At 36.9% G+C, this 12,412-nt stretch overlaps 1 protein-coding gene across 3 annotated transcripts in view; it reads right to left on the minus strand.

The window, feature by feature from the left end:
* Fbxw11 (F-box and WD repeat domain containing 11) overlaps positions 1–12,412 on the minus strand; it is a 131,046-nt gene that overhangs the window by 17,575 nt on the left and 101,059 nt on the right. Inside the window, exons 1-3 of one of the 3 annotated variants that reach the window (XM_013509313.1) lie at positions 11,045–11,270; positions 9,749–9,839; positions 2,471–2,608 (exon numbers count right to left, since the gene is read on the minus strand). In XM_013509313.1, coding sequence (XP_013364767.1) covers positions 2,471–2,608; positions 9,749–9,839; positions 11,045–11,121 — 306 coding nt within the window. In that variant the 5' untranslated portion in view covers positions 11,122–11,270. Of the gene's footprint in view, positions 1–2,470; positions 2,609–9,748; positions 9,840–11,044; positions 11,280–12,412 lie in introns of those variants that run through there. The other 2 variants (XM_013509316.1, XM_005376332.2) reach the window with 2 other exon arrangements.

Here is a 12,412-nt window from a genome sequence, read left to right on the forward strand (position 1 = left end):
TGAACATAGGTGCACATACATCACTGTGATATGATGTTTTTAGATCTTCTGGGAAAATACCCAGCAGGGGGATAGCTGGGTTGAATGGGACCTCTAGGCCTAGTTTTCTGAGGAATCTCCAAACTGATTTCCACAGTGGTTTCACCTGCTCAATATTTTTAAAAGGTGGAATATAGATCAGTGCAAAGGCCCTGGGTTCACTCTCCAGCATGATGGGGGGGGGCAATCAATGTTTCAGAAGAATCCCAAATAAACTACTAAGAGTTCTAACGGAGAAAATATAATGTTTTATTAGAGTTTGCCATGTAAGAATCATAATAAAAATTGTCTATTTAGTGACATAAAAACTATGTTTTTAAAAGATTAGATGTTAGTAATAGCTGTTTTTACACTATGGGTACTCTTTTTCTCCCTTCTTTTACTGTCTCTACAGTTCTCTTTTGTAGAATGTCAGATAGTTGATGGTTTTTCTCCGGTACCAGGAACCGAGCTCACGACCTTGCGCTTGCCAGGCAGGCGCTTTTGCCGCTGAGCTAAATCCCCAGCCCCTTAGATAGTTGAAAAATACACCATGTTGCCTTTTCAGATTGGCTGCTACTTTAGTTTAGAAATATGCATTTAAGGTTCTTCTATACCTTTCACATCTTGCTAATCTAATTTCCTTTCACTGATAAGAACTGTGCCATTATCTACAGTGTATATATAGATACTGATGCAGATATATAGATATTTTATGTATACACACACACACTCACACTCATCTATTAAGGGCACTTTAGTTGTTACTAAATTTGGCAATTATGAATAAAGCTGTTATAATGTGCAAGTTTTTGTGTAGTAATAAGTTTTCTACTCCTCTGAATAATACTAAACAGTGCAACTGCTGGATCAGATGGTAAGAGTATGTCTAGTTATATAAGAACTGCCAAACTGCCTTCCAAAGTAGCTGTACCATTTTACATTTCCATGAGCAATAAATGAAGAGTTCCTGTTGCTCCATATCTTTGCCAGCATTTGGTGTTGTCAGTGTTCTGGATTTTAGCCATATTAATGGATATGTAGCGATATCTCATTGTTGTTTTAATTTGCATTTTCCTGATGCCATATGGTGTGGAGTGTCTTTACACATGCTGAGTTGCCATCTGTATATCTTTTTTGGTGAGATGTCTATTAAGGTCTCTGCCCATTTTTCATGTGGTTGTTTATTTTCTTATTGTTGAGTTTAAAAGGTTTTTAAAAATGTCTTTTACAAATATTTTTCCAATCTGCAACTTAGTTTCTTATGCTCTTGATAGTATATCTTAAATAGAAGAAGTTTTTAATTTGAGTGAATTCTAGCTTATTAATTCTTTCTTTCATTGTGCATTTGGTGATGCACCTAAAACATCACCACCAAACACAAGATCATCTCACCATGTAAGCAGGCAATCTACTCATAGGTTTTTACTTAAGTGAACTGAAAACTATGTTCTCACAAAAAACTAAATGCACAGATGTACAATGGCTTGAGTCACAATTGTGAGAAATTCTAAATAATTCAATTGTCCCTGAAATACTAAATGGATAAGCACACTGTAGTGTACCCAATAAAATGGAGTACTATTCGGCAGTAAAAAAGAATGAAGAACATAAATGTATCTCCAATGCACTATACTAAATATAAAAAGCCAGATTTAAAACGTTATATATTACACAAATCCACTAATAAAAACATTCTGAAAAAAGCAAAAAAAATATAGAGATGAAAAAGATCGCTGGTTTCCAGAGTATAGGGAGAGCTGGGTAGGAAGGTTACAAAGGGACAAGACAAGGGGATTTGATGGGACAACAGAACTGTTGTGTATCTTGTTAGTTATTGCAATTGTACACCTCTATGTGTCTGCTTTACATCAAACAGCAAACTTTTTATATGTAAATTATAACTAAAACAAACCTATTTTAAAAATCTTTTATGTTTTCTTAAACATGAGGAATGAAGCTACAAACAATGTAGGTCAACTCTGTCAGGTCAACCACCAAACAGATTAAGCATGGAAAAATAATGCAGCACATCACCAAATTAAAAATGAAAACAATTTAAGTCACTTTATCATTTTTCATATTATCATCTGAGCCCTCCTCAAAAACCATAATAGGTAATGACTCTGACTTACAGGCAAACTGGTAACATTCTCACCAATCAGCAAAGTAATCAAGGGCCCTGGGATACTGGATAGTTTCGGCTTACAGCTCTACAAAGACCATAGAAGGTAAGTGTACTTAGAGGAGGGTAAGAAGTGAGGTAAGCCAGGGCCTTTCTTAGTTACAGGGAAATGCTCTGGCTCTAGTTTTTCAGAATCACCCTGGGAGCTGCCATAGTTGAGTGGAACAGATAAAAACCAATCTGCAGTAAACGGAAAGATTGTCACATCTAGTGTCTCGCACATAGCCACGTTTCTAAAAATAACACATAAAAAATGTAGTCATTCACCTTAATAGAATTATCTCGTAAGCCACTGATAATTTTTTCATCATCATATTGTAAACAGTAGACACCTTTACTATTTTCAGAGCGGCACTGAATCCTCTGCAAGTTGTGTCGTCCACACCGCCAGTTAGATTCTATAGTCTAGGGGAAAAAAGGAGAAAAGAGATGAGTTTTTGTGAATCAACTATTCTATTAGGTTTCAGAATTTGGAGTAGCTTCCAGAAGCAGCATACCATTGATATCCCGGTCTTGGTTTGCATAACTGTCTGTGGAAAGGAATCATGTTCTTTTCCAAGTAAGACATTAGCCCAACAATGTTTTTTCTCAAACTTTCCCTGCCCATCTGGCAACTATCACAGGATTTCCAATGAGTTTTGGGTTAGGTCTAAAATGGCCTAGACAGAATTCAATATATTTAAAGAATGTCATTTGCACCCAAAATACACAAATAAATAATAACTTATTGGGTCACTCACTAATGCCAATTAAAATATTTGGCAAAAGCCTGCAGCCACCATTAACCATATACTCAAAATCTACATATCCAACCAAAGTACCTGATCACTGAAAAAAGATGCTATAACTAGTACAGTACCTGCCAATCACATAAAAAATTTTGTTATCATTTTTAATCTCCCATCAGAATGGCATATTTTAGCCCTGGATTCTTATTCTTTCTTCACTCATGAGACAACTGAGATTTTAGTATATTCCAGGTCCTGTTCTAGACATTAAAAATAAAATAAAATAAAATTTAAAAAACCAGAAAGCAGCCTACATTCAAAGGTGGCATTTCTCTGATACTGAGGCACAGCATGTAGAACTAGAGCCCCAGATGGTCCCTGATTTACAATGGTTCAACTTACAACGTTTTAGCTTCACAGTGCAAAAGCAATACATGTTCAGCTGAAGCTGTGCTCTCTCTTCCTGGCCAGCCATCTGCAAGGCTGGGCAGCAGCAGTGAGCCATAGCTCCCAGTCAGCCACTCGATCACAAGGAGAAACAAATGAAACTCTGCGGGGCCTTCTGTTGCTAAGCTAGGCTGTTAGTAAGGTTTGGTGAATTCAATGGATTTTCAACTTAGGATATTTTCAAACAAATCATACATCAAGGAGCATCTAAACTTCAAACTAAATTTATTTGACTACAAGATCAACACAATACATTTGGAAGGAAATTTTAATTATTTCCTTTTAATAAGCAACGACAGTCTAACTTGCCTAGGACCACAACACTAATAATTGGAATGGCTGGAAATCACATCCAGTTTTTTCTAACTTAGTCCATGCTTTTGCTATGATCTTACCTCTTGAAGCAGTGACCACAGAACATAAGATCTGGAACAGTTCAGATAAAATATCAGTACCAAGTGAGTGATAAAACATCTATGTGCTGCAAGACTTGAGGGAGGTCAAGAGAATCTAGCCTGAGATCACCAGGTCAAGTTTAATGAGGATGTAAGGCCACATCCAGAGCACTAGACGACCTAGCCACAGGTTGCAGATATGAGCAATTCTTCAGAACTCAAAAATATAATGTCTCCACAAAAAAACAATCAGTCTGAATTCCTGGTTCTTGAAATGAGGGGATCATAATGGACTATAATAACTGGTTGCACTCAGTTTAGGGTATAGTCTAAAAGATCATCTCCAAGTAACTAAAAGCTCACCTCTACCCACAGTAAGCACTTAATCACTATCGCTGTTGACATCTAGTAAATCATATTCACCCCTTTTGAAGGCAGTATCCTCCCACACTCTGCAAAACTTACTGAAAACTATTATTATTATTTAGAGAAATAATATATTTTAGATAGTAATCCTCCCACCTCAGCATACTAAGCACGCCAGGAAAATGCTGACTTAGGAGGCAAGATTTACTGGTAACAAGACTATTTCCTGGCTGTGATTCTGGGCAGTAGTTACTCATGTCCAGGTGACATCTTTTGTAAGCTACTAGAGTCAATACAGAATTGTACGACTCCATATGAAACCCAAAGTATCACAAAGATTAATAAATAGATAACCTGTCTTACATATATTAGGTGTTTTTAAATTCATATAACTTCTCTTTGGTTTAAAACATACAAAATTGCCTTAAAATGCTACTGAATTAGTAAACAGTTTTCTTACTGTATGCTCCATCAATGAATAGAAAAAGCATATCAACTATCATGTATGAGTTTGAAAATTTATTTTTTTATTTAAAAAGAGGAATAGGGGAAATTTCCTATGTTCTCCCACTTCTGTTTTCTAGAGTCAGTGAGTTGATCATGATCAACTGCACCTAAAGACCTGAAGAGATAAGAGAGGACTAAAGAGAGGAGACAGGGTAAGGTCTCACTTTCAGCTTGTGATACATCAGTCCCTGAGATGCTTGCACAGAAAATATCTCCTGACCTTAAAGGCTGGATCATACCATCTACTTCTAACCCTGGAACAAGAGCTAGAGGATAGGACTTCATAAAAGCTCTATTAAATATCACACTTTGATCCTAAGTTGAATGGAAGTCAAGAAATGAATTAGCTTTTCAATGCTTATAAAAAGCCTAATTTTCCAAAATACACCTCTGAATTAAAAAAAAAAAAAAATTGGAAATAATTCATGCTGGGTCAGATGAGGAAGTCCCCACACTTAGGGCTATTTTAAAAAATCATTAGGGGTGGAGCACTTGCTTAGCACACACAATGCCTTGGGTTGACTTTCTAGTACTACAATTTAAAATTTTTTCAGTTAAAAATTTTTTTCAAAATCACTAGGTTCCTCAATCCTAAGACAAGGGTAAGCTGTTGGAGCCAGATCAGGGAGTCCCAGCTAGCTGTGCAGCCACCCAGGCATTCCTGAGACTGGGCTCTCCTCAATTCCCAAGGCCGCCCATGCAAGAAAGCAGCACTTCCTGCTGACTGAGCCTGCCCAAAACACTACCACCATGTGTGATGACCTCAACCTTTCCTTGAATGGTCTCAGCCAGATCTTCTTGGAAAAAAAAAAAAAAAAAACAGATCTTTAAGCCTGGCAGGAAGCCCATTGTGGCAGAAAATACCCAGGTCAAGTAGCAGTCTTGGCAAGTGACTCAGACCATCTGAGCAGCAGTTTCCCCCCCTGTAAAAATGAGAATAGTAACATCTATACCCTCAAACCACTATAAAGATCAAGTAAGGTTACCTATGTGATGGGCTCTTCATAGTGTCCACTGACAAAAAGTGGCTGTGACCAAAAACCTAGACAAACGAACACAAAACAAAACAAAACCCAACCCCCACACCAAAACAAAACACCACCAGCATCATAAACACCAGCATCGAATTGCCAGGAATCATTGTCTAGGTGGATATTTAACGTTGATCACCGGAGCAACCTGAAGTGTTCCTAGGAAGGCGCTCAGCCTTCAAATGGAATTCCACTATTCCATTAACATCAGCAGCAGGAACACAAGTCACACACAGGTGCACTTCTTTAATTATGTGGGTACCTGCCATCTCACTTAGCCAGTATGTGGTACAGCTACCGTTGAGGAATATTTCATGTTTTTGAGAACTTGTAAAATCCCCTTACCCTGAGCAAATTTTCAAAATACTGGGAAAGTAGCCATGATACACAGAGTACACAGCAGCATTTAAATTGGCAATAGAGTGAAAACAGATGTCTGAGTTTGGAGGAATAACATTATTTTTAGAAGCCTAAACACAACTGGGTGGGTGGGCAAGTTTTGGCATTTTCTGGTCAGGACAATGTTAATATCAAGTTTTCAAACCACAAAAAAGCTCCCTCTTTCTCCGAATATAATGTGGTTTATTAAAAGGTGTGATACAGTACACCATCATTTTCCCAATGGTCTGTTCCAAGGAGAATGCTTCAAAGCCTTTATTCCAGTGAGTAAAGCGAAGAATAGAGGTATATTACATGAAGGAGTTTGTCACTACACTGAAATAGCAAAAGAGAAAAATCTAATTCAGGACATCAGTCTGTTATAACAATGCTCACCTCTGAAGCTATAAAGGGGCAACTAGGAAGGTGTGGGAGGACATAAACATCCACTTGACATTCCGGGTGTTAATTTATCTTTTGGCAATGTGCTTAAAACGCTTTAAAGCGGCACCTTTCCCATAACTGGACTAAAACAAGGCCAACTAACCTTATCTTAACTTATAGCTTTTTGTTCAACCAACAGTCAAGGTCACTGAGTATTCTTATACATGGAGGAAGATGAGAAGACCAAACTGAAATTTTGTAGACATAAAACAACGTTCTCTTTTCTCACCTCTTGAATTTTCCACTTTGAAAATAACAAACAACTGTAAACCTAGAGCTACACAGACCTCAGTTAAAATCTCATCTCATCCATTTACTACGTAGCAAGTTCCAACCCTTTAATGTGATGCCCCTTACATCAATAAGTGTAATAATATGTACACTGCTGTAAAACTTAAATGCAATAATCTATGCAAATTACCCAACGTAGTTCCTGGTATACCACAAAGACTCAAAATAGGGTGCCTGTTACTATATTCTGCTTATGAGAGTTTTGTACCAGTCATATGGGCAGAACCAAGTTCATGACAATTTCTCATTTATTTGACCCATGGATCACCAAAAGAACTTGCTACATGTATGTGTGTCCTGGGCAGAATAAAGCATACTCTCACAGCAGAAGCAAAGAACTATTTTTGGGAGGTACCAATGATCTGTAAGAAATTTATATATAAGAGTATCAGGTTGATACCAGGCTCCACTTCTCTCTAGCTGTGTGATCTATAGCAAGCCATTTAACCTTTTTGAGTCTATGTCTCAATTTTAAATAAAGACTTGACCTACTTTTCAGGTTCTGGCCAGAATATTCATTGAGAAAATGTATTATAAAATGCTAAACCAAGTATCTGGCACAAGTAAATGCTCTATTAGTGGTACATTATTTTTGTCACTATTACTATTAGTGAATATACTAAAGTATAAACACCATTCCTTATACTAAGAAATTTAGCCCACAAAAATCTTGAGGAGACACTTGTGGCCAACCAGTGGGTTTTCCTAAACCACAGTTTAAGAACCACTAGGAAGACCACCATGATGCAGAAGTTTTGCATCAAATAGGATTTTCCCCCCATAGCTCTGTTTCCCCTCACATCTGCTTCCTCCACTACAAAATATTATTTTAGCCTAAGGAAACAGTTACAGTACATGGTGTCATACACTGTCGTACCAGACGATACTGAGTTCGCACTGGCGATTATAACTGAAGTCACGAGGATTAAATAAAATAAGCTATGTCACCAAGTCTTCAACTTGATCAAAGTTCTTCCAGAGTTTTTGCTTGCTACTGACTGATTTTAAGCATTTTCCTTTTCAAATGAACAACTTGATAAAATCACTCAAGGAAACTTGGAAATACTTTGAAATTATTGCCCCCTCATAGAAGGACAGAGGTAATATACATCTAAGATCTATATACAGTTTTCTTAGTACACCTATCTAAAGGTAAGACACAGCCCATCTCCCATGAAACAAACATAAATTATCTAAGATTATCTGTGTGATTTATAGTTTGACATGATGTGTGTAAGAATTGCATAGGGGGGCTGGGGATTTAGCTCAGCGGCACAGCACCTGCCTGGCAAGTGGGAGATTGTGAGTTCGATTCCTGGTACCAGAAAAAAAACAAAAAAAAAAAAAAAAAAGAATTGCACAAGATAAGCCCATTAAGGACTAGGGGAAGAGAAGCAGCTTAATGCAGAACTAAGCTTTTAAAGGTTGTTTTGTTTTTCAATTCTGGTCTTGGTGCAAAGGTGAGTTTACGCCTTATTTATATCAAAGTTAGATCACCATGCTGTGCTTTATCTTCATGCTGCCCAAGAGACTTTTGTAACTATTTGTTGCCATCTTGCAAATGTCTCTATTAACTTTCTTTTATGTAAGTAATTTGTAAAAGTTTCTTAAAATTTTTGCTTTTGCTTATTTAATTTTGAATAAAAGCTAAATTCATAAAAAAAAATGTTAACACTCAATCTCACCTACTAACAGTCACCTACTAACTGCAAGGACAATTTATTCTAAGTTTTGCACACTAATGGATCCATTAATCCCTAAACCTTATGATTTTCTATTATTTAACCCTCCCTAAAAGGTTATATTCTGGGTCATTTTAGAGAGCAGAACACTAAAAAAAAAAAAAAAAAAAAAAAAAAAAAAAAAAACCAACAACGTGTTTTAAATCATGATATTCTGGTCACAATCTGATTTACCGCTGGCAGAATGGTTCCATTAGTTCACATCTGACTGAAAAGGAGGGGTGGAGGTGGGGGAGGAGACAGGATCTAAAAAAAACACGTGTTTCTCCATTAATGAATTTTGGCACAATGACTTTTATGTCTATCACCTGGAGGAGATGATTACTTCACATTTGGGAAACTGAGTATAACTTTATGGGAGACGCAGCCTTACCCAGAGAAGGCTGAACTTTTCTGCCAAGGAGGAAATAGGGAAGTAACCAAGACCAGCCAGGAACACATGTGAAAGAGTTAATGAGAAATGCCTGTGCATGTCTTGCCTGGTTCAAGGGAAAGGGCTCAATAATAAAACCACACTAATTAGAACACATGAACAATATCAAACATCTCTAATGTTTCTCCTCAAGTTTACAGAGTTTTATGGGTCTGGGAAAGTTACATTCAAAGCCAAAATGGCCCAGGAGCATAATCTGCTCTAAAACCCACTTAACTAATATTTAGAATAATTTCTGAACCATTTTTATGAAAAATTATGGATAATTTACAGAGAAAATTAAGAATGTGCCTTCTCTTCTAGAGATGGCTCACAAATTTAAAACTATGATTACTTTTAAAAATGAGACCTTGTGCTTTAGAACATTTATCAAATTAGAATAAAAAGCTAAAAAAAATAAAATTAGAATAAAAAGCTATTTTTGGATTAGTGATGAACTGGTAGCCTTTCAGAAGGGTTTCATGTCTTAGAAACGTTAGGTCTTACAAAAGACATGGCCTACTCTGAATAGCTGCAGATGATGCATGATGACATCTGCAAAAACTCAACTTAAAAAAATAAAACCTAGCTCCATGACTGATTGATTGATTTTATTTACTTATTTGTTTGTTCGTACCAGGAATTGATCTCGGGACCTCGTGCTTGCCAGGCAGGCACAATTCCGCTGAGCTATATTCCCAGCCCCAGCTCTGTGATTTTTAAACAAAAGAACACTCTAAGCACATACAGAAGATTGAGAACAAGACACAAAAAGCCCATAAAACAGATAAATCATAAAGTTACCTCTATATCCTGAATAATCTTTGGGTATAATGATCTATAAAATGAATTGGGAGGGCCATCTGTGGGTCTGTTTTTAAACAGGTACTGGTCCCTGGCAAATAAAAACAGATGTTACATTTTTGTACATAAAAGGGTAAATTTTATTTCAACATGGTGCTTACAAAGATCTTATCTTTTATGTTTTTTTAACTTGCATTGAGTTTTAATAGTTCAAAAGCAGAATTTCTAACAATAAAATTTTCAGAGACAAGTTTGGTTCAATTTACAGCTATCTGACATAATGCTGGCCTTTTATTTTCTGAATGCCAATACATAATAACAAAGCCTTTTGTTCTAGAGACTTTATTTAATAAGAAGTGGTACATAGAAAAATCTAACTTAGTCCATACCAAACTTCATCCCATACAGAAAATACAGCCCAGCCAGGCATGGTACCACATGCCTATTAATCCAAGCACTCCGGGAGGTTGAGGCAGGAGGACCCCAACTTTGAGTCCAGCCTAGGCAAACTTAGTGACTCAGCGAGACTTTGTCTTAAAATAAAACGGGCTGGGGATAAAGCTTAGTGTAAAGGTTCTAGGTTCAATGATACTCTGAGAAAAAGGAAGAAAGAAAAGAGGGAGGAAGAAAGATAGAGGAGAGGTGGGAGGGATTGAGAGGGCAAGGGAAGGAGCGAAGAAGAGAGGAGGGAAGGAAGGAGGCAGGAAGAAGGGAGGGAGGAAGAGGGGAAGAAGAAGGGAGGGAGGGAGGGAGGTAAACAAGGAAGGAAAGAAGGGAGGGAGAGAGGAAATACAGCCCTAACCTTTGCTCTCATCAACCCTGTACTTCCATTCATAGTTCTCTCTCTACATTAACTGGACCAGGCCACTGTCATGCATAGGGCTATAAAGCTGCATTTAAGTGCATGGGTTTTCTCTGAAAAATCTTGTCATTGTAGCTCCTATATCCTCAACCAGGAGTAACAACAAATAGCAAAATGGTATTATTTGACTCAGATTTTTCTTTTGTCTTATGTATCTTTTGATGATGGTATCACTGCCTAAGGAAAAAGCATAAATTTATAGCTCTGAAAAGCCAAATCACTTACTCAAACTAAATTTAACTCTTTAACAGTTACTATAGGAAATTTTGTGTTTCTAAAGAACTTCTAACTTCTTTAACTGCCCCCCCCCCGCAACTTTTGACCTTGTTTAAAATAGGCCAACACAGTTCCAAGTATAACTGCTTTCTTGAATAATCAAGCTGACTATGTCAAAGACTTTTTTTCCCAAAGAAATAAACAACTCAAGTACTTACCACCCTCTTCTTTCTGAAAGGCCTTTCCATAGAGGATCAGTGCGTACCATTCGTTCAATCAGCTTCTTCCAAAGCATTCCTTCTGAGATCACTCGCTGCCATTCTTTACATACCAGCTCTGCTGCACACAGAGATCTGGCATCCAGGTAGGAAAGAATGTTTTCTGCTATGTGATCTAAGCCTTGCTCTACAAAATATAAAAGGGAATGAAGGACTAGACAGGAAGGTAGAAATGCGCAACCATCATTTCCTTAAAGAAAAATAAATTCTGAACCAGCTAAAATATTTCAGTAATATCAAAAGGTCTACTGATACACAAATGTACAAGTGCTGTATATACACATACACATTTCATTTTAATTTTTTATTATAAAACAACTGATGGCAACTGTTTCCTGTGCAAAAGCTGACTCTGGAAAGCTCTGTGTTTGTCCTATTAAAATAATGACTTATTTTCATTTTCTTTTACATAATTCTTACAAAACGCCTATAGGGTAATGTCTCCCCATATTTTACAGATGAGGTACAGAAAGAAGCAAACACTCAAGGCTTTGCTGAGTGGTAAAGCCAAGACTAGAACTCAGGTTTCCTGTTACAAAATCTGTGCTCATTCCCCTTACTTACAACAAACCCTACCCAGCAGTCATGCCTTCTGTGCCTCCCTATGAGCTAAGAAAATCAAACAGGCGAAAGTGACGCACCCTTAAAAACTTATGAAAAGTTAAACGTAAATCAAATGTTAAAAATCAGTTGTGCTTAGATCTATTTTTGTCAATTGTTTTATCTTCTTATTGTGCATATCCACTTTATATTTCTGAACAGATAGTAAAAATCCTCAAAAGCAATAGCCACATGTTTACAAGTTTTGGAACTCTGGAAATTATTGGGTTTAACAGCCCACATAATTCAAGGGTCCTCACATAGATAATCACTCAAGATTCAATCTCTGCCCGACATTTACATAGAAAGAGAAGATAACTATTGGCAGCACTGTGCTACCTGTCGATTCCCTTTCAGTAGTTCTAGAAGTGTCCAATATAACTGCACGAAATGCAGCTCCTCTGCAAGTCTGTTCTGTCTAGAGATGAAAACACAGAATATATAGTCAGAAAATACCAATTTTATATTGGAGGTTCACTATCTACTAATTCTTACTATTTCTAAAAGATAAAACAAATATCAAAATGTCCCTTTGTCTTGGTTTTCTACCATACAAAATGGTAATCACCGGTAACAACTGCCCCTTCTCACACTAGTAAGAATCAGTAAGAATCAAATTAAACAGACTTATGAAGAGATTTTAAAGACAATAAAGCACTTTGCTAGATTAATGTTTGTTCTTTATCAAAATAAAAAGAAGAGGTAGAA

Source organism: Chinchilla lanigera, unplaced genomic scaffold (genome assembly GCF_000276665.1).
Source record: "Chinchilla lanigera isolate Chin_1 unplaced genomic scaffold, ChiLan1.0 scaffold00007, whole genome shotgun sequence".
NCBI lineage: Eukaryota > Metazoa > Chordata > Mammalia > Rodentia > Chinchillidae > Chinchilla > Chinchilla lanigera.